General features: G+C 47.7%; 1 protein-coding gene and 1 long non-coding RNA gene across 4 annotated transcripts in view; one reads left to right on the top strand and one right to left on the bottom strand.

Annotated features, from left to right (window-relative positions):
- The window catches only part of sesn1 (sestrin 1), a 35,335-nt gene that overhangs the window by 8,427 nt on the left and 2,395 nt on the right, over window positions 1-24,513 (top strand). The window contains exons 1-9 of one of the 3 annotated variants that reach the window (XM_049002302.1): window positions 20,674-20,890; window positions 21,706-21,771; window positions 21,908-22,108; window positions 22,200-22,382; window positions 22,500-22,730; window positions 22,911-23,049; window positions 23,302-23,414; window positions 23,891-24,081; window positions 24,279-24,423. In XM_049002302.1, coding sequence (XP_048858259.1) covers window positions 20,789-20,890; window positions 21,706-21,771; window positions 21,908-22,108; window positions 22,200-22,382; window positions 22,500-22,730; window positions 22,911-23,049; window positions 23,302-23,414; window positions 23,891-24,081; window positions 24,279-24,423 — 1,371 coding nt within the window. In that variant the 5' untranslated portion in view covers window positions 20,674-20,788. Of the gene's footprint in view, window positions 1-20,673; window positions 20,891-21,705; window positions 21,772-21,907; window positions 22,109-22,199; window positions 22,383-22,499; window positions 22,731-22,910; window positions 23,050-23,301; window positions 23,415-23,890; window positions 24,082-24,278; window positions 24,424-24,513 lie in introns of those variants that run through there. The other 2 variants (XM_049002301.1, XM_049002300.1) reach the window with 2 other exon arrangements.
- LOC125725412 (uncharacterized) lies at window positions 9,822-12,486 on the bottom strand. Its single transcript, XR_007387469.1, has 2 exons — window positions 12,343-12,486; window positions 9,822-10,318 (listed from the first exon to the last, which is right to left on the bottom strand). It is a non-coding gene; the product is annotated as an uncharacterized LOC125725412 (long non-coding RNA).

Raw genomic sequence — 24,513 nt, 5'->3', positions numbered from 1 at the left:
GAGCAAGGCCCTTAATCCCCAGTTGGACCAGGGGTGCTGCTGACCCTGTGCTGTAACTGGATGTTCTCACCTCCAAATATGTCAGTAGGGTTAGGAGGGAGTAGGATGAGCTCGGCAGAAACCCGATTTCCCCTTGGGAATGAATAAAGCATCACTATCCTGTTCTGTTCCTCTATTGCTTCCCAGCAGGAATGAATGTGCAGGATTTCATTCAAGAAGGAGATACTCTGTCAACACCACCCCATTTGGCAGTCTGTTGCTCCTTCGACACTGATTGGCTAGTGATTTCTATCCAGTGAGCAGGAGGGGTTGGGACCAATGGGATGTCATGCCTACATGATTAATTCTGTTTTGTTTTTCAAGTTCCCCAGGGATGCGTTTGTGAGCCAGACACACCAGCTCTCTGACTGCTTCCCTTCCCCTAATGATAGTGTCCCTAACATAGATCTTAGTCTTAGGTGTGTAGTTCTTTCTAATATACTTTCGGAGGATGATGCTGGTTCAGATTACAAAGAGGAAGTTGCATTCGTGGTTTTGCGATAGTGCAGCGGGAAAAGCGCTTCAGCTGCATAAAAGAAGAAAACTTTCACGGTATTGGCTGAATAAGTCATGTTCGCATAAAAGCCTCTGTAATAAAAGTCACTCTTTTATGGGGTCGGCAGTGTGGTGTCATGTGCTGACAGTGTGACGTGCACTTGTGTGACCCCCGAGGGGTTTCCCTCGAGTCTTTTTAAAGCAATTATCGATTCCTTTTCGCACAAAGCATTAAAGAATCAGATGAAAACTGATAACAAGAAGTGATTTTTCTATCCTCCAAATAGTATGAAATGGCAAAAAAGCAACACACTGCCTGAAGAACCAGATTGTAACGTAAATGTTTTTATTCTGTGTTTTTTTCCGGCACTGTCACAGGCATATGCTTTGTAGAGCCCGTTTGCCGTTTGGCATCGTGTCTGTGCATCGCATAGTGGTGGCCTCACGCTTTGCCGGCGACGGCAGATTTCTGTATGGGGATGGACTCTACATTCTGTACAGACGTAAATAGCTGCTGAGGTCTGGGAACAGGACCCCCAGTGTTCCCCGCTTCTTGAGGCCATGGTACCAGTGGAGTTTGTATGCTGCTTTGCACCACCCGTGTATTTTGAGTTTGCCCATGTCCTTTGCGTTCCGCTGTGCCTCTCACATTCTGCTGTGCCCCTTCCGTCCTGCTATACCTTTCGCATTCTGCTGTGCCTCTCGCATTCTGCTGTGCCTCTCGCATTCTGCTGTGCCTCTCGCATTCTGCTGTGCCTCTTGCGTTCTGCTGTGCCTCTTGCGTTCCGCTGTGCCTCTTCCGTCCTGCTGTGCCTCTTCTGTCCTGCTGTGCTTCTTGCGTTCCACTGTACCTCTTCTGTCCTGCTGTACCTCTCGCGTTCCGCTGTACCTCTCATGTTCCGCTGTGCCTCTTCTGTCCTGCTGTGCCTCTCGCGTTCCGCTGTGCCTCTTGCATTCCGCTGTGCCTCTCGCATTCCGCTGTGCCTCTCCCGTTCCGCTGTACCTCTCATATTCCGCTGTGCCTCTTCTGTCCTGCTGTGCCTCTTCCGTCCTGCTGTACCTCTCGCGTTCCGCTGTACCTCTCATATTCTGCTGTGCCTCTTCTGTCCTGCTGTGCCTCTTCCATCCTGCTGTACCTCTCGCGTTCCGCTGTACCTCTCATATTCCGCTGTGCCTCTTCTGTCCTGCTGTGCCTCTCACATTCCGCTGTGCCTCTTCTGTCCTGCTGTGCCTCTCACATTCCGCTGTGCCTCTTGCGTTTGCCCATGTACCTCACATTTGCTCGTGCCTCTTGTTTTTGCCCTGTTTCTGTTATGTTTGCCCTTGCCTTTCAGGTTCCACTATACCTCTTGCATTCTGCCGTTCCTCTCGCATTTAGCCCTGCTTCACTTGCATTTGGCCTCTGCCTCTCGTATGTGAAACTGGTTTCTCACATTTGAACTGGCCATCTGGCACACCACCATTTTCCCAGTATGTAAATGGGTTTTTGGGCTGGCAATACTTATCTGTCGCTTGGTAAAATTCACCGTTGGGTATCCCCCCTGCCCCCGATTGGCAAAATTTATTGTGGATGTCTGTGTCTGGTGGATCTATGTGGGAAGTGGCGTTTATAGGCAAAAATCCAGTGCCGATTTTTAATCCCAGTCCAGCCCTCCCTGGTAGACATGGTTGACCTGGTTGGCCGTGCTACAGAGGGCTAGCCAGTAACTCAACACGCTGTCTGGACATCCGATCAGGGCGCTTCGTAAAATGCGCTGTTGTGAGGGCGTGGAAAACTGCTCATGAACATCAGGGGCATAGAGAGAGCCTGATGCCTGATTGGCTGGACCGTAAGCAGCCCCTGGATTGGTGTCAGACACTGGCGTTGGGTTGGAGAGCCAGGTGGAGCTTCGCTTCAGGTATGGGAAAATCCGGAGCCAGAACTTTTTTGAGCTCGGAGGTCCTTGTTTGGAAGTTGCTCATTGGACAGGTATGTTGTCCATCTTAACAATAATCTTTGGCTGTTGCCCATCATCTATTGTGAAGATAATGGGCAATATCCAATACCTACGTTACATATTGCTGATTTATGTTTGGCACTAAACCAGCCTGCAAGCTCACATCTTTGCGTCTACCTTTCTTTAACCACCCTGCCGCCTACAGTCCTGTCTTGGTAATGCCACATACATAACCGCCACTGCCCAGATCCCCAGGCTCCTGGCGGATGTCACCAGCTGCTTCGCACCTCGATGTATTTTTAGAGTAAGCGCTTCCCGCAGAGCGCTGTGGCCAAGTCTCATGTGCGCCTTGTGATTCTCATTCTGGGCATGTCTTCCCGCCCCCCGTTGCTGTTGTCTGATCTCTTTTACTCCGTATGGTCACAAAACCAACCAGCATCTGGCAAAGGCCCATGCTGTGATGGGAGGGTCACGGCTCTCCCTGCTTTGCTTCGATTGGCCACTCTCTTCACTCTGATTGGCCACCGCTATTTCTGCTTTACTCTGATTGGCCACTCCCTTCACTCCGATTGGCCACGGCTCTCTCTGCTTCACTCCGATTGGCCACTCCCTGCCTCTTTCCGATTGGCCGCTTCCTCCTTGTGTGACCCCGCTGGGCTCGCATGGCTATGCGGCGCCCCGTGAAAAATGGCCCCCTGCCACCCAGCACCTTGCCAAGCTGGCTGAAATGCAAATAAGCAGGATGACAGTCGGCTTTACTTCATCAGTTTATTCCTGCGTACTTGGACGTCCTACTTTCGCTGCCATTCCGCACATCGGGAGATAAAGGGATAATGTAACAGACTAACAGCAACAGCATTGAGTGTTGTGTATTATAACTGTTAAGGGAGAAACAACCACACTGCCTAATTAAAATGAATGCAATTAGTGTGCTCAGATAAGTAAAGTGGGCTTTATAATGCACCATTGGAGCACATTAATGCGGTCAGAGGCCCCTTGGCTGCTTGAGCTGTCATAGGGCCCCTTATTTCCTCTGATGGTCCCTGAGAAAGTTGTCAACCCGGGGAGGGGCTGGCAACGGTAAAAGTTATGGACCTGGGGGGTCCCTTTTTAGCAGAGGCCCTTGCAGTAAGGCCCCCTTGCATCCATATATATGAATACATTGGTATGAAATAGCATCCCCCTGTGGGGGGTGCTGGACACATAGTGCAACGTTTATTTGTATAAGGGGGTAGAATAAATATAGTGGTTAACAATAAACTAAAGGATGTATAATATCACTCTGGAACCCTAAATTCCTTATTTTCTGCTGCTGACTTTTTCCCCATGAAGAAACAGAAAACGGGAATCTGTGATGCTGAAATAGCGGCTGCTCTGTGCGTGTGCGTGTTTAGCTGGGGCGTGTAAACTTGCGGGGCTGTATGAACGAGGAGCCGTAACGCTGGGCGCTGGGCCACCGCGCCTCTCTGCGGGAAGCTCTTTGTTCTCGGTTACGCCCTGTGCAGTCGTCGGCCTTGTCTCCAGGTGTGTTTACAGACCGCCCTGCACCCAGGTGTCTGTGAAGGCCTCTGGAAATAGGCTAATCCTTCTGAGTTACGAGCGACGAGCTCCCCGCTGCAGAGGCTGAATAACCAGCGCCTCCCCCTCCACAACTGCCCCGGGACGCCAGCCAGGGATATCCACGCTTTGGGCTGACCTCTCCTTCATCGCTCTCGTTCATCACTGTCAAGTGTGCAGGGGCCCAACAAAACAACAAGCCCCTCGCCGAGGGGCCCACCCCCCTGCCGCTCCCATTGGTTCAGGCGGCCGAGTACCTGCTCCCTGATTGGTCATGGGAGGACACACCTCTAGGATCTGTTTGTGCCCTGAGCTGTGTTCTCCACGAAAAGAACATTGCTTACAGCAGAACAGAGGGGTGGGATGTTGTTTTGGCAGGATCCGGAGGGAGGGGGCTCTGGAAAATGTACACTGGAGGCATTTCAAAACTTCTAGGAAATTTAGCTGTTTGTTTGCACAAGCTCTGGGAGACAAAATGGGCTAACCTAATTTAGTCAGCATTATTTACAGAAGGCTGTTTTTATCGGTGCTGTTGTTTACCGGGCTTTGACGCTCAGTGTGCCACAGTTATGCATGTAGGTTAAGGTCCTCGTTGTTTATAACCATGCCCCAGATCCTGCGGGAGCATAAGGGAGCCGCATTTTTCTGAAGCAGTACCATCCCCCCCCAGGACACAGTGGGATAGAAACCTTAGTCTGTGCCAGTTTGTGTGGAGCTGATTTGAACCACGGTCGGGTTCGCTTTTGAGGAGTTCATCTCCCATAATCCTCCAGCCTCAGGCGCCTGTAGTCAAGCCCGTACAAGACATTACTAAGCGATGACGGAGCCCTGGGAGGGCATGGGGAATACAAGCCAGGGCCCCCTGCTGCTCACAACGTGGCCTGCGTGCTGCTGCCGACGGTTCAGGGAGAGAGATGCTGCTTGGTGGTTTAAGCCGTGTGCCATGCTGGATAGGTGATGGCGGTGGGACCACCCGGTTCCCTGGAGGGTGGAAGAACACGGCACCCTCTGCCTCGTACCACTGAAGGGGTCTGGATGACAGGGCCTGCTCTGGTCTATCACGGGGTAGAAAATGGCCCAGAAGGGGCCATGTGGATTTACGGTGGACAGCCATGTTTTTGTTAAGTAAATAGAGGTGTGTGGGAGAGCATGCGTGAGTGAGGCAGTGACATACTCATGTGCAATTTCCAACAACCGGTTATTCATTTTCATGCACTTATAACCTGTCGTCCATTCAACTGCATTCTGAGACACTCCGAAGGATGGTCATGACTTGCAGATTTTAACCCCGGTCCTTCCCAGTCATGTGACCCCGCAGCCTCTTGGAATGAGATTCGGGCAGCGTTTCCTCATTAGTCACGTACCTGCGGCGGAGTGAGTGAACACAAACACCCCCTGACACCCCCCTCCCCCCATCTTCCCCTTCACAATGGCATATTGTTTTCCCTACAAGTCCCTCCTCACCAGTAGAATTGTTAGATGAGGCAGCCATGGATGTGTTATTAGATGGACCAAGCTAATAATACTCTCTGGTTAATAAGCCACAGTCCTTGTGTACCGCACAAGGAGAACTGGGGCAGAATGAGGAAGGTGTAAGGACAGAGTACGGCCCTCAGGCCATGTCCAGCGCACCGGGGGAAGGCCGCCAAACTCAGGAAACCAACGCCTCGGGGAAGTCAGCCGAGCTTCACTCTCAAGGTGCCTCCTGGATGGTTTTGCATGTCAGCTTGGTTTGGTTCCTGCTCCAATCAGCCCTGATTGCACTGACTGCCACCCCCATCCTGATAACTGTTGATAGTCTGACTGAATGAAGCTGTCAGGTCAGGACCCCCCTCCCGAGCAGGCTGGATCCTGCCTGTCTAAATATACTCGGCAGCTGATTTCAGGCATGCAAGCTCAGCTTGGCCGCATTGAATCCTGTTGTTCAGCTTTTATTATTTATGACAAGCCCGTACCAGTTTTATCCAAACTGCCAGCTTATTTTGTTTTTCATCGTTTGTATGTGATTTATTATTCTTAATTAAAATTGCTTACTGGGGGATCTCGCTCCAAGTTAACATCCCGTGGGTTGAATTTTTAATTAGCTCATGATATGCAGCAGTTTCTTTCGCTGATTCTGAAACTTTGTGATCGACACAGTGGAGTTCATGGGGATCCTTTATCAAAGGTCAAGCAGCATGTCTCTTCTGGGACGCAAATCCGTGACCTTCCGGTTATACTTTACCCCGCGGCGGAGTCCTGCCCTCTGCCCCAGTCACTTCCTTCAGCTGGAGACGGACAGATAGGTCTTCCTCTCTCTCTCCGCTATGTGGAACCATCACCCAAATTGCTTATTTTCTGCCCCCCAGTGTCCATGTGCGTCAGTGTTTGAAGCGCACGCACGCTGTCTTGAGTGTCAGTAAGACGCGTGTCGCGACCCGGGGGAGACCGTGAGAGCGACGGCCGCCGAGTGCCGTTGCCTCCAACAGGAAGTTGGGCTTGTGGGCACTAGGTTGCCTGGGTGCAGAAAAGGGGAAGTCCCTGCATTCTCAGACTTCTGCACAGATACACAGGGTCGTTCCTGGGCCGACGCAGCCACACGCGCAAACGTGTGGGTGTGTATCCTCACACGTGTTGCATTGTAGGCCGAGGCCTCATTGCCACACGCACATGCACACACATACACACACACACACACACACACACACACACACACACACACAAACACCAGCACGGTGACGAAGGCTCCATTGTTGGCGGTGAGCAGCTGCCCGGGGTCCTTCCTGCAAAAACAGGCATTTGTGCTGATGTAGCTCAAGCAGGCTCTCACGTTATAAGAATGGGTATGGGGGGGGGGGTGTATCCCAGGGAAGGTTGACGGCGGGGTTGAGGAAGCCATGAGGTGGGAGGGACTCCCGTGCTATCCCAGGGGTCTTCCACCCCTGCTACCAGGGGCCATGTGACCTTTGAACCAGGCCGTCTCCTTCAACGACCGTGTATGCGACTGTGGAGAAGCAGAGTGAGCTCATCCAGGCTGAATGAGGATGTCCAAAAAAGTGAGGTGGGGTTAGATTTCGGGTTTGGGGGGGGGGGGGGTTAGGTGACATCCTGATGAAGGTGGGGGAGCAGTCACACATCCCCTGCTCTAGCCCCTGCACCTGAATTTGTTTTTTTGAGCCACAGTTGGATGTGGGTGGGTTTTTTTTGGAAGGTGACTGACGATTCGGAGACCCAGACAAACATCACAGTCTGATTCGTGGGTGAGATACGGAGATGCCTCGCCCACCAGCCCCCCCCCCCCCCCCCCCCAAGGTCTGCTGGAGCTGTGGGGGGGTGGGGGTGCAAGGTGTGTGACATCGCTGGTGCCGTTGTTGTTTTTCAAGGAATACAAGGGGCCTGGTTATGTGACATTTTGAGACCAGAACTGCCAGTTCGGTGTACGGCCAAGGAGAGATAAGCTAAATCAGATGATATAGTACAACAGAGCCATGTTATCTGAAGAGAATCTGATTGTTTCCTGTGGGGTGTGAAGTTCAGGCGCAAGAGAAGGGAGCAGTAAGGTAATGAGTCTCAGCATCGACGGAATTAGAAAGGCCTTTAAGCCGAGGGCCACGCGACACTAGAGGTGGGGAATGGCTCGGGATTGACTTGCCCTCGTCAAAGCCACGTCCATGTGAATGCAATTCTTTCCACGGCCGGTTAATTTTCTCTGGAGATGTTACAAATTTGTTTAGTTTTTTTTCTATGATAATTTTCCCCATTTTTCTTGGCATGATACCAGGTTGAGGGGCCTCCTGTAACGGCCGCTAGTGCGAGGCCTGTGGATGGGCGTGTCAGCAGCAGAAAGACTTCCCACCGAGAACGCACGGAACAGAAAGGGCCGCCCACAAGCAGCTGCTGCACCGCCCACACTCTGCTACACATCCCTGTTTTCAACAATAAAAAAGTATTATTATGTGATATAGTTGCTAATTGGCTATTCTTTAGGTCAGAGTTTCTCAGCCTAATCCTCAGGGACCCCCAGACAATCCACGTTTTTGCTTCATCCAAACCCTTAGCCAATCAAGAGCACCAAATACCTGGTACAGGCATGCTGGGAGCAGGGTAGGAGCAAAAATGTGGACTGTCTGGGGGTCGATGAGATCTGGGCTAGGAAACTCTGCTTTAAGTCAGTAATGGGTAAAGAGTCTTTACCTTGGATATGCTTAGACTGCAGTGTAAATATGGTTACCTGGGTTTGAGGTTCTACTCAGCACTGGCGGTGTGAGGTACATTGGCTGGGTCGACTCCTGACGGGGGGGTTGCCCTGGGGAGCCGCTGATGGGTCTCAGCAGAGTAAATGGAAACAGCTTCTCTGAGTGTAAAATGAGAAGGCATCTGCACTGGCTTCGGGGTGGCATGGCAGCACAGCAGGTAGCGCTGCAACCTCGCACCTCCAGCGCCAGCGGCTGCAATCCCTGGAATCCCGCCCCCGTCTTGGTCTGTATAGAGTTTGCATGTTCTCAGAATGGCCTCCTCCCACTGTGTTTCGGGGAATCAATACCTGGAAAATGTGTGTGTGAATGTATGCCCTGCGATGTGTGGAATCTCCTTCAGGATGTCGAATGCCTCCTGCCCTGTGCTTCACGGGATTGATCGTGTGTGGTTGGTTTGGACATGGTGATTGTGAATGGAAGGTCCTTGGTTCAAATCCCAGGCTTGGCCCTAGAGCAAAGCCCTTAACCCCAAATTGTTCAAGGCCCATCCTTTACTGGATAAGCAGGTATGGAAGGTTGAAGGACTGGATTAGATCCTTTAAGTAAAAATGTCTGTTAATAGAGGAAACTGATTGTATGGACTCATCTTGCGTCACAGTGCTGAATTTTCATTGAGAAACGGCCTATAGGGCAGCAGCAGCCTCGCTGAGCTCCGTCTGCTGTGTGACACGAGTGATGAAGAACTTACAGTGCTTTGAATTCTGGATTGACCAAGTTTGTTGTCGCTATCGGTTACCGCCTGTTGCCCTGTGTTTCTGGAAGGCAGGAATGCCTTTGGGGGGATGTGCAGGCATGAACCAGTGCATAATCACTTGCTACTGGGACCCAGCCTTCCATAGCTGAATTTGACCCCCTAGATGAGAGGGTGTTGTAGGGGGAGGCATCCAAGGAAGCCAACTCCTGAAGAAGCCGGGGCTCTGACTCCCGCCACCCTCACAGCTGATACCATGCTTCCCGTCTGAGACCTGGTGCTCCTTTTCCTTCCCGACTCATCCGGGTCCTGAGACCCTATGATGTCCAGGTTTCTGTCACCAAGGCAACATCCTGCGAGAGGGAGCTGATGGAGCTTTGGGGGAGGAGGGGGGCAGAGCGCAGACAGCGCTGTTCTGACGTTAGTACATTAACAGCGTGATACAGATTGCTGACAGCGACGGCATGTTGTGAACTGAACCCATGACCACCCGTATTTGAGAAGCTTTAGTCCTTTATAGGCCCAGCCCACGTAAAATTCCTGCTAGATACCCAGGCCTTCAGCGTGGATGCATTTAGACCAGGGGTGGGGATCCTGATTCATGGAGGGCCGTGCGGGTTTTTGGGATGACCAACCCAATCAGCCAATAATAAAACAGCAGTTCTTAACTCCAGTCCTGGGGAGCAGATGGGGAAATGCTGGGGGGGGGACTGGGACATGCTGCATGCGCCCAGGCCTATCCACTGCCCTGCCCACTAAGCCTGAGACCCACCTTGAAGCCTGAGCTCAGCCTAGTTGGGCTGAGCATAGTCAGTCACGAGGAAACTCAGTAATATTATTTTAATTAATTGAGAAACAACAAGGGACTTGCTGGTGGAACTTAAGATTTTATTTGTCTTCTGCTCAGCAGGCCTGTATTCTTAACAGAAGTCGCATTAATGATATTTACACGGTTGTAAAAGACTGTTGTTTACAGCTGCTAAATGCTATGGCGTAACTTCGCCTGCTTCGACAAACGGCCAACAGGATACTCCAAAAAGGCAGTTGTTGCTGTGTTTTATCAGCATTTTGTTGATCATTCTTAACATGAGCAGTTACATAACACTCTCTCTCTCGCACAGCTCAGCCTGCCCATGCTGATGTAGAGATACGTTTGGTTGGTGGGTTTTTAATGTGTAGATTTTGTTTGTATTCCAGGATACTTTCTCAGTTTGCACCCTACAGTCTGTCATTTCTTTTATCTCCGTAATAAACATTTTAAATGTGTCACGCAGATGGTTTGGAAGACAGCCAGAGGAAGTAGACTCCAATGCGTGAGGGTAGCAGGGCCAGGCTGTTGTACCTTTCCTGTGACACTTTCCATCCTGCGGAGGGGAAAAACAATGCAAAAGCACAGAATGATAAAGACAAAAGCCAGCCTTGATGTGACAGAGCAGAAGTTTGATTCAGTAAATGACTGGGCCTCTGTCTTTATTTGTGTTTGCATTAGAAGTGCTAGACAGTGGAGGTATGTGCAGAAATTAAAGTGAGACCTTTGCATGTGATGTGTGGCTGAGTTGGTTACCTGATAGGGTGAGGTGGCTGTATGAAGCTACGGTGGTTGTGTAAGAGAGTGTTTCTCAAAACAGTCCTCGGTGATCTCCAGACGGTCCACATTTTTGCTCCGAACTTCCAGGGAATCGGTAGAGAGCAAAAACGTGGACCATCTGGGAGGTGCACGAGCACTAGTTTGAGAAACACTGATGCGCGAGAATGGACCAGGAGGGTTTCAGAGGACTAGCAGCTTTGTGCGGTTGCTGGGGGGGGTGGTGGGGGTTGCTGTCGTTGCTACAGGTCAGTAAAGACGACACCCTGAGTGCAAGGGAGTCGCAGCTGGAGCAGACTACAAAACATGATGGGAGAGGATCGGCAGTGCAGGTTCCTGCTGCATTGAACAGAGCGGGGATGTTTGGCAGAGCTGTGTGTTTTTGCACGGGGAATGCTGCACAGCCGACTCTCTGGTGGTGTTTTTCACGTCTGACTGATGTGTTTGCAGCGATGAGCCGTTTCTGCGGCAGTTTGTCAGAAAGTCGCCGCTCTGACTCATTTTTCTGGGACTTAAATTAGAAAATCCATGAAAAAACACATGTTTGGCAAACAGCTTTGCGGTTTGGCGGAGCTGTTTGATAAAATGACACGTTTGGTCGGTAATGCGCTGATCAGATATCTTACCACAATAAACAGGCAGAATCATTGTCTGACGTGCCCTGTGTAATTGTCAGAAAGATACCAGCGCTGTTCTGGCTCTTTTTCAAGCTTCGTGTTTTTGTTTCCTGATTTGCTTTGAAACCTAATTCGCACGAGGCCCGATTCATTAAATCCCCTGACAAGTGCAAAGTCTCCACATATTTTCTTGTCCCTGGCAAGTAAAGACACCGATTGCATATTTTTGTGAAATATATATCAGAAATAATAGATGGAAATATGTAAAGTAACAAGTTAAAACATCTTGAAAAGTATAAACATTAAAGCTGTATTTTTGCTTTATTTATTGTTTGGCAGAAGGTGCAGAGACTTGGACAAATCAGCCTTATAGTGCCCTGAAACATCTTGACATCTTGTGTATGGTCATATACCACAGAATTATGCAACTTCACTGCTCCAGGCAATCTAGTGTGTTCAGCTAGCTGGGGGTACATTCCACCGATTGTCTCTCTGGCAGAATAGTGTGACGGAAACAATTTTCAAGCAACAGCTATTTGGGTTGGAAAAACAACCTTTTGCCTCCAAAAATTAGGAATGCTGCTTCATCCTGGATGGTTTATATTTGTCTGTTATTTTGTTACTGGATAATGTATTCTAGCAATTCAGGGCATTTTCCCATTTGTGTCTGATTTTTTTCGCATGTTGCTGGATAGCATGTGCAAAAAAATCTATAAATAAAGGCCGTTCCTTGAATGTGTTTGCTTATGGAATTTGTTAATTGTCTTTGAAACTTAAATGAAACTGAAAGACTCATTTTTTGCTTATTCTGTATTTTCCCTCAAGAGAACTTGCCTTTTTTTTAACCAAATAAAGGCATGCATTGCAGAATTGAAACCAGCAGCACTTAATGTTTTATTTTTTCCTGTTCGGTTAATATGTGTTTTGGAATAAGCTGATGCAGTCATATTGTTTATATTCTTCTAGAATTCTACAGTTTTGGTTTTAGAATCTCGGATTGTATCAAAAATAGGACCCCGATTTAAGTACGTGTTGTATACGTTTATCTTTTCCACCTGCTGTCAGTCTTATCAGCTTTTTCAGGTCCCTGATTGGCGTGAGTTACTCTCTTAGCAGAAATGGCCTGTAATGTCCGATCGAGCCCCTGTCAATCTCGTACGTGGTGCGGTTTGAGGTGGGGACGTACCTGTGTAGCATTGTGACAGGGAGAGATGGTCGTCGTCATTGCCTCCAGCAGGGAAGGGACGCCTCCACGGATTTTCAGCTGCAGGTTCAAGTTTTGGAAACCTGTCGCTTGTCTCTGGGGGTTGGCGGTCATCGGTGAAAAAGGGGGAGTGGTTGGGAGGTGGGGTGTTGGAATGTGGAACGGTTTGCCTAAAATGACTTCTCCTTTGAAAACAGTCTTGACTGGTGTTTATTCATCTGTGCTTGTGGATGTATTTCTTGGGGGGGGGGGGGGGTGACGGGGGTTAAGAGTTTCTTGGGCACCAGACTGAGCATTTCAATTTCTTATCAGTGGCTCTGACATTAGTGTCTGTTGTGACCTTTGACCCCAATCACCCCTCCAACTGCCAGCCTTATTGGGGGGGTCGTAATTTTTAAGGCTGTGGAATCCTGCTTGGGATTTTATCAGATGTTTGCCATCCAGGCTGAAGTGTACGCCGCTGTGGCTTTCTCTGATGACTCCTGTTTGGCACCAGATAAATAGAGGTGGCCAGGTATGGAGAACTCGTAAAAAAGATTTGTGCACTGCGGCAGCTGTAAATGCCACTGGGACCATGCCACTGGGAGACGTGCAGCTGACCATGCCAATGGGAGACGTGCAGCTAATCATGCCACTGGGAGACGTGCAGCTGACCATGCCACTAGGAGACGTGCAGCTGATCATGCCACTGGGAGATGTGCAGCTGATCATGCCACTGGGAGATGTGCAGCTGACCATGCCACTGGGAAACGTGCAGCTGATCATGCCACTGGGAGATGTGAGCGATCTCCCCGTTTTGCGCTTTTGTTTGCGCTAATTTTGTTGCTGATATTAGCTGACGTGGCAAAACAGGCCAACAATAAGCACATGCAGTCAGGACTGTTTCTATCACATTTTATTTATCTCGTCTGCACAGCTGTAAGGTGATATGAACCACAAACGTGTTGATCTTGTCTTCTTACCGCCGAATAATTATAGCTCGTAGATGATAACAAGCCCCCCCCACACCCGTGAAGACTGGTAAGACAGAGAGGAAGAGACGGTTTGGCAGGAATGGACTCGGCGAGGGGGTGGGGCGTAGCTTGTTTTCTCGTTCTCTGTTCTGTGTGGAGCCAGGGGGCTGGGCTCTTCGGCATTGGGTCGGCCTGCAGACTCTAACGGGGACAGTCCGCACGGGAGCCTTGGACGCACCTGGGCCCACAGCGGTACACTTCATAAACATGATGTGTTATTTAAACCCTTTTTCCTCTACCATTTATTTTCACATAGTTTTATGTATAAAATGTGCATGTTTGTATAATATATTATGCCAGACTGATGTGTTGGATCCTGAGGTAGTGTGTTGGGCCAGGAGGTGGCCTGGCTTCAGGGACAGTGGTGCCTGTGTTTGACGGACCTAAGGGGGCCCGTGCCCTACCTCAGCAGCGCGGCTCGACGCTTCTGCTTTGCGTAATTAACGACTTCCCCTTTTAGGCTGAACAGTGAGCTCTCTAAAGCAAGGAGCTGACTTAATCAACACCACCTATCAGGGTGGAAGCACCGGCTAGCATCAGCCAATCAGCAGCCGGAAGACTTGTTTTTGACTCACAGGTTTTATTTGTATAGGCACTGAAGTGTTTTACAGCACTTTGGCTGCTGAGGACTCTGAAGGGCATAGGAAAACATCACCTCGTTAAGGACTTTCGGGTCCGAAAATTCTTATTTATCTCGGTTTATGTTATTTGTGATTAACAGATGACCGGAGTCAGTGTTAGTTTTGGTCTTGTTAGTATTAGCTGAGTAACAGTACGAAACAGGACAGCTTTTAATTCCTGCCTTGAAGAAAATAAACATAGAGGCACAAAGATTTTTTTTGCATATGATGATAACGTGACAGAGATACCATGTAATAAGCTGATGTGCTGTTCCTGTCAGATGATATCTTCTATTTCATTATCACCCCATTTCTACGTTTTTCTCTCTGCTATTCCAAAAACAAACTCATAATTGTCATCATTATGCTTTTGATTAAAGAACAGCATGACTGTGTTGTTAATTATAACCTTCTACAAATAAACTCTTATTCAGTATAATAGTGTTGAACTAAACAGAATTGTATATATAATGTACAATCGCAGCAATAAAATCCTTTTATTTAATTATGTATGACACTTAAAAGAGAAACAACTTTAGGCAGACAGATTAACTTATTTACTCAATATTTTTGCATTAATCAGTAGATTAATCTGTGAATGTCATGTTTATCATTGTTGCTTAATTGTTTAATGGCTAAATAGTTATTGATTAATTGAAATACTACTGTGGTCATTTTTGGGGATGAAACAAAATATTTTAAGTCACCTACGTCTGGTTCCAGTGTTAGTTTTTCCTAGAACAATTTTGATTTAACACTATTGGAAAAATTATAGCACTTTTTTGGCTACGTTTGAGACACACGACACAAGCGCTGAACTTCTCAAACGGCTGACCTGGTTGGAATGAAAGCTGCATTTTCTTTGGCTCTTTGATGACCCCTGGGAGGGAGAGAGACTCAGAGGATGTTTTCCTATTGTTGCACCAGGGTCTGCAACGTCTACGACGGTGAAACATCATGGGTTCCCAGGACATGATCCAAAATAGCGTCTCGACAAAGTTACTGCAGCAGAATGATAAGCAGCACGCTCCGTAATGTGTTTCATTTCCAGAGGAAATGTCAGGGGATTCACAAACCTGTTACTTATTAACAAAAAACAAACTGCCATGTGAGTCTGTTTCACTCACTCTAAGCAGCATTTTTTTTTTTTTTTTTGAGGGGGGGGGGGTTATTGTTAAACATAGGGTGCATGTTTCATGCTGAACACCATAACTTCACTCTTCTACTTTGTCAATAACCCCCGTTCTCAGAAATGTCCCGACAGGTCTCTGTCAGGACCAGTTGTGGATGATTTCACGTGAGATATTCTATTCCGTATGACTGAGAGAGATTACTGAGCTGTTTTTTTTATTTTTTATTTTTAAGATATACATTTCTAAGCCATTTAAACAACTGGTTTGCCATCTATGGTCCTCTGTCCCCATGGTACCGGGAAATTAGATGCGGTCGGGTTTTAAACGCTCCATCTTATGGACCTTTGTCCATTTGCTATCTCCAGTCCTGCGATCAGTATCGGCAGTGTTTGTATTGTGTTAGGGTTCCATTTGTCCGTTTTTTATTACCGTCTGCAGCACAATGGGTGAAATACAAAGTAGTTGCCACATTCCTTAGACCAAAGTAACCAACCTGTAATGGCTGAAGCCTTAGTAATCTGACATAAGAACAAATTCATATTTCTGCTTCTCCACCTATTGGAAAACCCAGGCTCCCTGACGAGTAGCGCCTCATAAAAGATTAAATATTAATCAGAGGCCTATGTTGGGCCCACTAAGATCGGTTCCATATTAGATTGTCTGAGTTTGCATTCGTAGCCTGCCAGAACTCATCTGGAATTGATGAGGAAACGTGACACCCCCAGGAACAAAGGTCTGGGTCAAGCCACAGAGCGACACCGGTCCTTTCCATGTGTCCCTCACGTCTGCAAGGACTCCATGGCCACTGCCCCGTTCCCCATTTGAGCCGAACTGGTGGAATGAATGTGAGGGAGACCTGAAGATCTGCATGCACCTGAAGACAACACCATTCGCTCTGCTTGGTCTCCAAGCCAGGCGTTCAGCTGGAGCGAGTTGGCCATTTAAACGTAGGACCTCCAGCTCGGTACCCCACTTCCGCAGTGTCCTCCATGTTCCCGGTGTGGTGTTGTGCCTATATCTGGACCCGGATGTCAGGATCGACGTACGTGTTGCCGTGTCACATCACCCTCCAGACGCCACGAATAACTTGTTCACTCACTTGTCTCCCGGTGACATGAGCGAGAAATGAGCCGTTCGACGTATTTTTGTGTTTTGCCAGGTGCAAGTTTAAAATGTGATTGTCGCTCCCTGTTAGGTGTTGATTGCTTGTGGTGACGAGATAGAACCCAATGCCTGTGGACCTGTCTTCCACTTGGATAGGAGGTGGCAGCGTGGGGTCCAGTTGAAGTGAGACACTCAGTGCTTAATGACTATTCTTAAGTTTGGTTCAGCTTAAATGTTTTACCGTCTGTCACGCTGTGTTGGCGTTGCCCTGTTCGTGTATCTCATCCCGTGGTTAAATCAAACCCCATACCTTCTCAGGTAGATGCCTTACTGTTCCCAGCAGAATGTTGCTGACTCGAGGGGACAGAAGAACCGCATGCACATGCCCAGCTCTGTCCTGAAATTAGTTTTGCTAAAGTAAGGATTAGTACAGATTTGAACTTGTTTGATATTCTATTAGAAACATCACCATGACATTTATGGTAAACACAGCATATGTGATTCACTGAAGGGATATTATCATGAGATTCTAAAGAGAACATGTGAAAAGAAATATTAATATGCAGAAGTATGCAGAAAGTGTCCCCCAGCAGCGAACATTAACATCGTCCTCTGTTTTATACTTTATTTTCACAAATCAACAGTAGATGTGCCCTAGAACCTTCCACACTTCTCTGCCATGAGAGGCCTTGAAGGAGCTGTACTCAACATTGTTAGAAATGTGGCAGCCACAGAATTTTTGGTGTGGCTGAGGGGTGTGAAAAAAATTGTTTAGCAAAGGTGGGGGAACCAACCACTTATTGTACCAATCATATGCAGGATATGCAATGGCAGCAGCTGCCATCTGTGCTTTATTTAATCAGAGTTGTTACTTCGACAGGCTAAACACAGAGTCCCAGAAGAAAAAGCTCTGCCGCCGAACGCCCTGCCCCGTCCATGTGCAGCAGCCGGCCTCGGACGCATCTCACATACATAGATCATTGAAATGTCATTTGTGCGAGCTGTGTGTATTTTTCCGTACAAGTGCGTTTATGATTTGTGCAGTCCAATTCCAAGTTTCGGCCGATGCCGTCCTCGTAGGTTGTGGGGGGAGTTCTCTGCAGGGGGGGGGGGAGGGTAAAGCCTTCCTACCCGGTGCAATCTGTTGCTTTGTGATCATAGGGTTAAGCACAGTGACTAAGCTGGGTGCCAAGTGAGAATATTCAAACAGAAGTTCTTTAACCTGCAGCATTTTACTCATTTTTCTTGTTTCTGGAGGCTGATACGATCCAGAGCATTAAGCAGGAGGGTGGAAACAAAAAAACGGACAGAAATAAGAACGGCTTGCATTCCCGTCCGCTAGAAACCCCTGCTGGAGTCACTAGAAATCAGACAAGGCCTCAGGTGAGGGACCCGTTTCAAGCGGACCCTTGCGCCCCGATTTGACGCTTTCGGGACCGTTGTGACAACATGTGACATCAAGGGCAGTGATTGGTTATCTAGGTTTTGTTTTATAAATGGGGATGGGGCAATCTCTGCTTCAGCAATTGCTTATAAAAGTCAAGGTTAATGTATAAAACAGGCAGCAGGCTTACTTGGAAATATGGGTGCTGTGCGGGGTTTTATAGCATTCTATAAAAGAGGACATTTTTTAGGTTTAATTTCTGAAAATTCAGCCTCTTCGTCCGTAAATGAAACCATTACCATGCTCTTGCAAGAGTACAGAAGTTCACACAGCGGCTGGTGCTTTTCATAGTATCAGCGGAACCCAAAAAAAAAAAAAAATGGGGGCGTTCCCTGTGGCTGTTATTATCCACTGTGATTGGCTGCTGCCTGTTGCTAGGCTTATGTCACTTTTTTCCTTTTTTCTCTAAAGTGGAAAAAGTCAGGTTTAAACTGGTTGTGAGAGTCAGTCAGGCAACTTCTATCACTTGTTGAACACCCACAATCTGTGGTTTCACTTCTCTTGTGCATGTGAAAAACACATTTCAGCACAACGGTTAACGTCTGGCTTTGTATACTGCTTTACCTTACTTTTAGTAGTAACTTTTCATGTATTTTAATAAAACTTTTAGAAGAAGCGCTCATACAAATGATACAGATCCTCTCTGTACTGCATATGTGATGATGTGGCTTTTAGCTAGACATAGGACTGAAATGACTTATTAATGCGTTATTGTGAATATAATAATTTTCACTGAATTAGTCATCCTTTTGATTCTTATATGGATCAGTGGCTGTGTGGTTAGGGCACTGATTTAGGTATTTCCCAATATTTATTACTGTCCTTTCAAGTAGTGGAGCATCAGAAATCATTAGGACTAGCTGAGATTCAGGTGATCCCCTGCACCGTTTTCGATAATTTGGAAACCACAGTTTTTAGCTTTATTCTTCCAAACCGCAGTACGAAAAATCCCCAATGTGGTCAGCGGACTGAACTGGTGGATTTAAAAAAGAAAGATGTAAATCCCAGAAAGTTCTCACACATTTGCAATACTAGGAGTAGTGATTTACGTTGGAGTCTGTAACGTGATTGCAGCTTCTCTGATCGCCGCCTGCAGTTGTTGGCCTCGTGTCTTATGTTTAAAAAATAATACACAACATGTAGTAATGTTCAGTCTTCAGGACAGAAGGTTCCAGATTATGATGCCAAGTCCAGAATGTCTTTTGTACCGTTAGAAAGATGTTGAGATTGACTGACTGTTTTTCAAGAGACATCTAGGTGTGACGATTTTTTTAATGTTGCACCAGTATTTAATTTGAAGTAGTTTCTAACGAAACTAATCAGACATTGTGGCAGCTAGCAGAGGACGAGTAATCAAAGGAAGATGAAAAGCTGTCTGTGTCTGTGGTGAAAGTCATCTGTAAGCTCAAGATGGTAGCATGGATATGTTTAGTTTTGAAGTGCTGGTCATGGATTCTCTCTGCGCAGATGCGGATGAGATGTTAGTCTAGAGGTCTGGGATCCTTGCTGTTATATCAATGGGAAGCCCCCTGTAGTGTGCAGTCACCCCCCCCTTCACTCTGTACCCATCGGCTCGGCGTCTGGACTGCTATTTTAGTGGGGCTTTAGGAGTGCCAGAGCCTAGCCGTGACGAGCCTCAGCTTGGTCTGCTGGGCTTACAGCTAGCTCCCAGCATAGTGCTGACTGTGGTTGCAGCCGTCTTACAGCGACACAATGAACTTGCTGAATGGCCGACTATCTGACTCGCAGCCAGTGCCAAGCTGACAAGCTCTTACAGGCCGGGGCTGTAGCGCTCTCGTTGGGTTGCGAGAGTTCCGTCTAACACAGGACTCCGGTTATAGGTGTCACCCGTCTGTATGTGTTTCTGCAAAAAAAGGTACATATGAAATGGGTGGAATGTTTAATGATCAAAAAGCAACATTTTGGAAAAACTCCTAAAACTGCTGAGGCTGCTCCTGTATGATTCCGCTTCAACTAAAGCTAATTAATTCTCCATGCTTTTATTTCCTCGCTGCAGCTGTTCAGTGTGGCTGTTTGTTCTCCATGCAGGGCTGGGATAAAAACACGCAGTTCCTTGTTGGTTGCGGTATCACATGTGAGGGTAACTTTCTGTTAGGGCCAGACTCATGTGGGATTGCAGAAGGCAAATGCAGGTTAGTGTTGTGCCATCAGTACCCTCTGTTGATCGCAAGGGGCCCCCGAGTGTTCAGCATTTGCGGTATGTCAGAAATACATACCAGTCTTTATCTATGAGAAGCATCCACGTTACTGCCTGGAAGACACAAACACTTTATCCTTTGGCGTTCTAAGGTCCACTTGTGAACCATACCAAGATGAACGTGTCATATACAGGGTATTAAGATATTTTGTTTCAGACGTTTAGGGATTATACAAAGTGATGTCATGTTACTTGCAAGTTTCCCCTGCAGACAGACGACCAGTACTCGAGGGAAAAAAGCGTTTTCTCTTTCGTTACCATTTTCTATTTGGTTTTCCGAATCAATCGGGATTTTCTGGGAAACTCTGGCTTCCACCTTCCTTAACACTGGAGTACTCAATTATTTGGTAAATAACCCAAAGAAAAATAGTGTTTCGGGTTAAGGCAAGCTACTGTATGCAATGTGTCGTTATAAAAGGCGTTAAGAACTAACGGATCCACATTATTGTTTCGAGCACTGTTAAAATAATCAATAAAGCACTGTGTTTTTCCCCTAAAATAAACAACAAATTTAACTTCATAAACAAGTACTGGGATGAGAATTTATCGTAACAATTTATGCTTGGACTGAAGTGTTAAATGATAAGACGTATATCTAGACAAATGTAACACAAACTGGGAAGGAGCGTAGAATGTTTATCTGTACGCGAAGTACTTGGACATAACGTAATTCTATGGCGTTTTCGTTATGTTTCGTGATTGGGCGAGATGAAGCCACTTTTAACTGTGATTGGCTGGCATGGACGTCAGCTAAGATGGGCGTATTTTATTTATGTAGGCTGAACGCACTGCTGCGCTAATAGCGCCCAGGCGTCGGGACGAGTGGACGGTGAAGGGCAGCGGCAGTATATGTGATAAAGCTTAAAAACAGATCGATCAAGGCGAACGTTTACAAGATGAGACATGCAACACCGGCCCATGAAGCTAAAGAAACGACTTCACTCCCCGTAGCAGACTTGTACAAAATATGCACCAACTGCGAGAGGCGCATTAAAAAGGTGAGACAGGTTTATAAGCAACATTAAATATCTTTGTCAGCGAATACTTAAATATTTGATTCAAGTATTAGATGTGCAGGTAATTACCGTAAAGAAAAATTGCATTGTTGTCATTTTGGAGCTCCGTTCTCTGTTTTCGGGTCTCATTTTTCTAACTGGATTGTTAAAAGGAGACATTGCTTTGTTGTAAGGTGATTTCCTTTATAGTCTTATTGACAGGTCACGTTCATTCATCGGCATTAGTCATTCGCTATGCGCTGCGGGTGTCTTGCGGCCGCACCGTGATTTATGCGACTATACATGAAAATAAGCGTTGTTTTGCGCAGTTTTTCATGCTTGCTTGTCATACCCCAAATACGCTATTGCAGGCACCGTTATTTCGCGATGTTCTCGGCGGTGCTGTAATGGAAACGCGCGATGCGCACGGTAGCCGGTGCGCAGGTATCGGATCACCGCTGCCGTCTGGCCGCTTTCTCTGTTTACCGAGCAGATGCTGGCACTTTCGCCTAATATCGCGCACAGTTCCCGGGAGGGCGTGTGAGCACAGAAATGGATTGTTTGCAGAGGGAAGCAGCCGGCTTAATATTTAGCACAATGTCAAAGCAGGACGATTTTCAATTTAATTATCCTCGCAGCTGCCCCAGAGAGCCCAGACGGAAAATTTAAACCAAATCCAAGGCAGGGAAAATGTAAGGTTTTAATAATAACATTATGGTATGTAAAGTTTTCAGTCGTTGATCTTCGTCTGATTATGAAAAGAAATATGGCCGACTGTTGCATTACTTTGGTAAAACTCTATGTGGGTCACTTCACAGGAAATTGGAGTGAGAATTCCAAGACCTCTAGGAAGCGGACCAAGCAGGTTTATCCCTGAAAAAGAGGTATTAATCTTAATATTTGTCTTGAAGAATATTGTATAAAAGTTGTGGTCTAAAATTTGTGCCCATAAACTTTTATTTTTGTGTAATTATGACATTTTATTTGCTTTAACCAGCATCCTTTGTGACTCTGTGCTAGATACTTGAGGTGAGCAAATTAGATACCAGGACACAGTTGATATTTGAGGATTCCTTCGCCGCCCTGGGTCGCCTGGACAACATCTCGCTGGTGATGGGCTTCCACCCCCAGTACCTGGAGAGGTTCCTCAGAACACAGCACTACTTGCTACAGATGGACGGGCCCTTGTCTCTCCACTACCGGCACTACATCTGCATCATGGTACGAGGGCGGGGCCCACTCTTTCCTCCCTCGACAGGCCAGTTCGCCACGTTAGTCATTTCGGTAATCATGTCTCGTTTTCTGCTCTCAGGCGGCGGCACGACACCAATGCTCATACCTGGTGAACCTGCACGTCAACGACTTCCTCCAGGTGGGAGGAGACCAAAAGTGGCTCAACGGCCTGGACAATGCTCCGCAGAAGTTACAGCTGCTCGGGGAGCTGAACAAAGTGTTAGCTCACAGGCCGTGGCTCATCACCAGGGCGCACATTGAGGTATGACATCATGCGGCAATGCCGTGTGAAGTGGCACGATGCTGGTGGCAAGGTTTCGCTGAAGTAGAGACCTGGTCGCAGTTGACTGAAGGGGCTTACGATCCATTTTCTGTCCAGCAACTGTTGAAGGCTGAGGAGCACAGCTGGTCTTTGGCCGAGCTGATCCATGCCGTGGTCCTGCTCACACACTATCACTCTCTGGCCTCCTTCACCTTTGGCTGTGGCATCAGCCCTGAGATCCACTGTGACGGGGGTCACACCTTCCGGCTGCCGTCTATCAGCAGCTACTGTGTCTGTGACATCGCCAATGGCAACGGGGCAGTGGAAGAGGTGTTGGGGAACCACCAGGTGAGCATGCGGTTCTTCACTGCGGATTTTATTCTTCGTTGTGTTAAATGGAGGACAGCTGTAGGTATTATGGAATTGCATGCTGAAACTTGCTTGATAGATGTTTGTGCTGTAGTGAGCATAGCGCAGGTCTCATGGTCTGATCTGATTGTGTGTTTCTTTGGGGGGGGCGGTGTTTAGGAGGCTTTTTGTGAGGTAGAAGCCCTCATGGAGAGGATGAAGTTGCTACAGTGTCGGGATGAGGAAGAGGCCAGTCAGGAAGAGATGGCCACCCGTTTTGAGAGAGAGAAGACGGAAAGCATGCTGGTGGTCATGGCAGGTATGCCCCCCCCCCCCCAACACCGTCCCGGAAACCCCCCTCACTGCCCCGTTCCCGCTATCTCAGGATTCCATAAGTGGAGCAGCAAGAAGCATCCATCCATTTTCCAAACCGCTTATCCTACTGGGTCGCGGGGCAGGAAGAAGCATGAAGCAGATAGAAGTGTAACAGCTGTGTTTGCCCCCCCCCCCCCCCCCCCCCCCCCCGCCCACTGCCGTTAGATGCTTGAGCATGTGTGATGTTTGCTTACAGAAGAAGAGGAGAAGTTTCTATCGAGAGACATTTCCTGCCACTTTGAGGACCTGAGTTATGGTTATAAAGATTTCTCCAGGCGTGGGGATCACGTGCCCACTTTCCGGGTTCAGGTACGGCTCTCGGAACTTGAAAGCAGCGACGATAGGCTTTGCTGATCAATCTGGAGGGTCTTATCTGGGAGGGGGATTTTTATATGGGTTTTTTAAAACGACACCCACTCCCAAGAACCCACATATTCTCTCCCTTGGGCCGTCTTTGTTCTGTCCTTCCTACTCATTCACATGGGTTGTAAGGGTCCTCAAATTAGTGGGTGTAAACCTTCCTGTTGACCTTCGGACCAAAGATAAACACACCTTTTCAGTTTTGTACCACTGCCCTCTGACAAACATTTAGCAGCATCTAATGTGGTGGTTAGTGAGGTGTACCGTTGCGTTAAACCAGTGAAAGCTGTGTAAGATGCTTTAATTTTGACAGAACACCCGGCTGTTTAAATATCCTTCGATACGCCAGACACCTTGTACCCCTTGATGTGTATATGTACCCCTCGTTTTCACGCCAGTATGGACTCACTGACTGCTCCTTGCAGGACTACAGCTGGGAGGACCACGGCTACTCCCTAGTAAATCGGCTGTACCCGGACGTCGGGCAGCTGATTGACGAGAAGTTCCAGATAGCCTACAACCTGACTTATAACACCATGGCTACGCACCGGGACGTGGATACCTCCATGCTGAGACGGGCAATCTGGAACTACATCCACTGCATGTTTGGCATCAGGTCAGCAACCTGAACTCCAGGCACTACTGGGCGAGCAAGAGAAAACACTGAGATCGGGAACTGTCCATTTACGTGATGCCATTAAGCCTTGGATAGTCAGAGTAGATGCAATTTGTGGCAGATGTTGCATTGTGTACCTGCACTTAATTCATCCTTTATCTTCGGCACTGTCAATTTTTTTTTTCCCTCTGCTGCAGATATGATGACTATGACTATGGAGAGATCAATCAACTATTGGATCGTAACTTTAAAGTTTACATCAAGACTATGGTCTGCAGTCCAGAGAAGACCACAAAAAGAATGTATGAAAGCTTCTGGAGACAGTTTCAGCACTCCGAGAAGGTGTGGTTTCGCTCGAGCACAGGACTGCTTTTGTCGTCGCCTCCTGCACTGCGGTCGGGGGACATTTGTGGTTTTGCTGTTGGTCGTAAC

This window comes from Brienomyrus brachyistius, unplaced genomic scaffold (assembly GCF_023856365.1).
Source record: "Brienomyrus brachyistius isolate T26 unplaced genomic scaffold, BBRACH_0.4 scaffold66, whole genome shotgun sequence".
In the NCBI taxonomy this organism is placed as follows: domain Eukaryota; kingdom Metazoa; phylum Chordata; class Actinopteri; order Osteoglossiformes; family Mormyridae; genus Brienomyrus; species Brienomyrus brachyistius.
Note: the sequence above shows the minus strand (reverse complement) of the source record. Positions and strands in the feature narration are given on the sequence as shown.